This window comes from Lontra canadensis, unplaced genomic scaffold, assembly GCF_010015895.1.
Source record: "Lontra canadensis isolate GAN:19392208 unplaced genomic scaffold, GSC_riverotter_1.0 scaffold11, whole genome shotgun sequence".
Taxonomy (NCBI): domain Eukaryota; kingdom Metazoa; phylum Chordata; class Mammalia; order Carnivora; family Mustelidae; genus Lontra; species Lontra canadensis.
Genome location: NW_022631005.1, coordinates 1,420,630 through 1,423,582, shown reverse-complemented (window position 1 = coordinate 1,423,582; position 2,953 = coordinate 1,420,630). Strand labels below are relative to the sequence as shown.

General features: G+C 55.4%; 1 protein-coding gene across 1 annotated transcript; it reads right to left on the bottom strand.

Annotated features, from left to right (window-relative positions):
- Positions 1-513: 513 nt before the first annotated feature.
- HOXD1 (homeobox D1) lies at positions 514-2,714 on the bottom strand. Its single transcript, XM_032855962.1, has 2 exons — positions 1,975-2,714; positions 514-1,637 (listed from the first exon to the last, which is right to left on the bottom strand). Exons 1-2 carry the CDS (start codon positions 2,621-2,623, stop codon positions 1,303-1,305), a joined length of 984 nt encoding a protein of 327 aa, XP_032711853.1. The 5' UTR covers positions 2,624-2,714; the 3' UTR covers positions 514-1,302.
- Positions 2,715-2,953: the final 239 nt, after the last annotated feature.

Here is a 2,953-nt window from a genome sequence, read left to right as displayed (position 1 = left end):
GGCCTCGCCAGCCTCCTCTGTAATTCTTGACTTTGGGAAAGGGAGGTCCACCATTGAGAACTTTTGGATGTGCGGCTGCCTTTCTCAGAGAACACTAACCAACTAACAAAACCTTCAGGTTGCCTTTTCTTGTCGTGAGAGCAAGAGACAAAAGAATAAGGAGATCTCTCTACAGTGTCTTCTTGGCTTTACAACATTACACAGTGGACACCTAACCTTTGAGTTAATGGGCAGTCTACAGTCACCCAAAAACTTGCGGGCTTAAAGTAAGTACAGCAACTCCTTAGTTAACTTGAGTATTTGGCAGAGTAGTTCTTCTTCTCCTTTTTAAACTGCTCAGATTATTGTCTGTGACATATAATTGGTGTATACACCCTATAAAATGTGTTATTTTTTTAGAGTTATTAATCTAAACAAATTCCCAGAGCCGAATCAAGAAATTAGAAGAAACCAAATTTAGCTTTTAAGAAAGATCATGAAAATGAAAGGAGAGTAAGGAAAAACAGAGAGTAGCAGATTCTGTAATTTTTATTACAAAAAAAAGTTCAAACCCTTTACATGCTGACATTAAATGTCATATAGAAGTTCATTGCAAGCAAACCTGTTTAAAAATATACATACTGTATATATTTACATTCCAGTCTGAGTAACTGGTGTCAAGGTGTAGTTCAGGTTCTAGTGTTCACCCACCCTGTGGATTTGTTCCACTACTAACTAGACAGCCAGCGATTGTATCTTCACTCAGGCACATGAAGAGGTAGAAACTGCTTTTAAAAGAAAAGAAGAAAAAAAAAAAAAAAGCAAGTGGAGTGCAAACGTGAAGATCACCTTTGAAGCAGCTTAGCTAGATCAGGAAGGCCCTAACTAGCTTTGGTCATCTCAAGCTGAATACATGTAGTCTGTCCTTTAAATAAAAATGAGAAAAACTTTGGGTAGACGTTCTTCTGAGCATATCCGGGGTGGGCAGAGATCAGCAACGAAAGCTCTTGTCACTCTGCACCGAAGGATTGCATAGGACTAAGATAGGCAACACAGCAGCAGGGCTGGGCTGGCACTTGGATACCTTTTCCCTGAAGACACAAATAATACACAAACGAGTGGCTTAAGCGACTTCAAACTGACATCTGTACACCTAAGCCTGGAACTCAGAAGCCCACTAAGATACTTCCTTTCCTGAGAGAAACCTCTGTTAATTTCGGCCCACGCCCACCTCCATCCCAAACTGAGCATACTAAGTCTGGACAGGGGTGAGGCAGCCTATGACTTCTGCAGGCCAAGGTTTCTCAGCCTCAAGACTAAACCTCATGAGGGCTTTTGGGCCTGAGAAGGGCTCCCTGGCTTCTTGCCAGACTTGGCGGTGCTCGTTCCTGAGAGGGGGAGTTGGAGGGAAGCCACAGGGGTGACGGAGGGCAGAAGCCCTTCCCGTTCTCTTTTCTTCTGTTTCATCCTGCGGTTCTGGAACCAGATTTTGACCTGGGTATCATTCAGCTGCAAGGAGTTGGCTATCTCGATGCGTCGGGCTCGAGTTAAGTACTTATTGAAATGAAACTCCTTCTCCAGTTCTGTCAGTTGCTTGGTGCTGAAATTCGTGCGGATCGCGCTGGAGGGGCTAGCGGCTCCATATTCGGCGAGTTTGCCTGCAATGTAAAGACAAGGCATCAGTGGGGCGAGAGGACGCGGGCACACCGGTTAGAATCAAAGTTACAAAGCTTTGGGCAGTCTACAGTGGTTCTCTGTAAACCCAGAGCTCCACGGAGAGCTCCCTCCTAAAATTTCCTCAATGCCTGGCCCATTTTCCAAGCTTCTACTTGGGACACGCTCAATGGAGTGCGCCCACTTTAATAATGCCTCGGAACGCATTTCCCCCATAACTCTAAATGGCCGTCAAGAGGGGCAGCTGCCACGCGCTCCCAGCCTAATTCTTCGGAGGGGGGCTCCGACCCCAGTAGCTCGGTCCGAGGCCCAAGCACTTACTTTTCCTAGGGGCGTTCCTCTTTACTTTCATCCACTCGAAGGTGCTGAAGGCGGCGGGGAGGCCGGAGGCCGGCGAGGCCGACTTGGGGTAGGCACCAGGGGCGGGGGACGCGGTCTGGAAGGTCCCAGGGTGGCCGTCGGCTGGCTCCTTCAGACACGCCGGCAAGGGGCCGGGCTCGCCGAAGGCCGCGTAGTCCACCTGGCCGCTGAGCAGAAAGGAGCCCCCGCCGGAGAAGACCGCTGAGGTCGCGTAGTGGACGTGCGCCCCGCCGTCGTCCGCCGGCCGCCCGAGCGCGCACGGGAAGTCGTAGGCCGACCCCGGCCCCAGGAAGCCGTAGTCTGCACTCCCTGCCGCGGCAGGTGCGGCGCCCGACTCGTAGGCACCCTCCAGGGTGCACGGCGCAAAGGAGGGCGCGGCCGGGGGCGGCGCGGGAGGCTGCGCGGGCGCGGCTGGGGGCAAAGGCGCAGACCGGGCGGCGGCCAGGGACAGGCAGCTGACGAAGGCGCCGTCGCCGCTGCCCAAGGGGAAGGCGGGCTGCAGGGCCACGGGCCGGGCGTCGGCGCGGCAGAACTTGGGCGCGAAGCTGAGCACGTCGCCGCCGCCACCCGCCCCGCTGCCGCACGACACGTACTCCAGGTAGGAGCTCATGGTTCCGGCCCACCCGCCTCCGCGCGCAGGCCGGGGCCAGAGTGCGGGGCCGGACAGGACCGCGCGGGCTGCGCCGCTCCACCTCTGCTCCCTACCCGCGCTGCCTTCGCCGAGCCATGGCGAGCGAGCGGGTGGTAAATAGTGGCCTAATATAGCCGCGGGGGTGGCCACGTGGCGCTGGCCGGCCAATGGGCGCCTGCCCCGCACGGCCGGGGTCCGGACTGGCGCGCGGCTCCACGCGCCTGCCCCGCCGCCAACTTTGCCAAACCCGCGGGTGGCCGCCGTCCAGCACCCCCCGGGTCGGGGAGAGAGCCGGCGTGACCCAGGGGC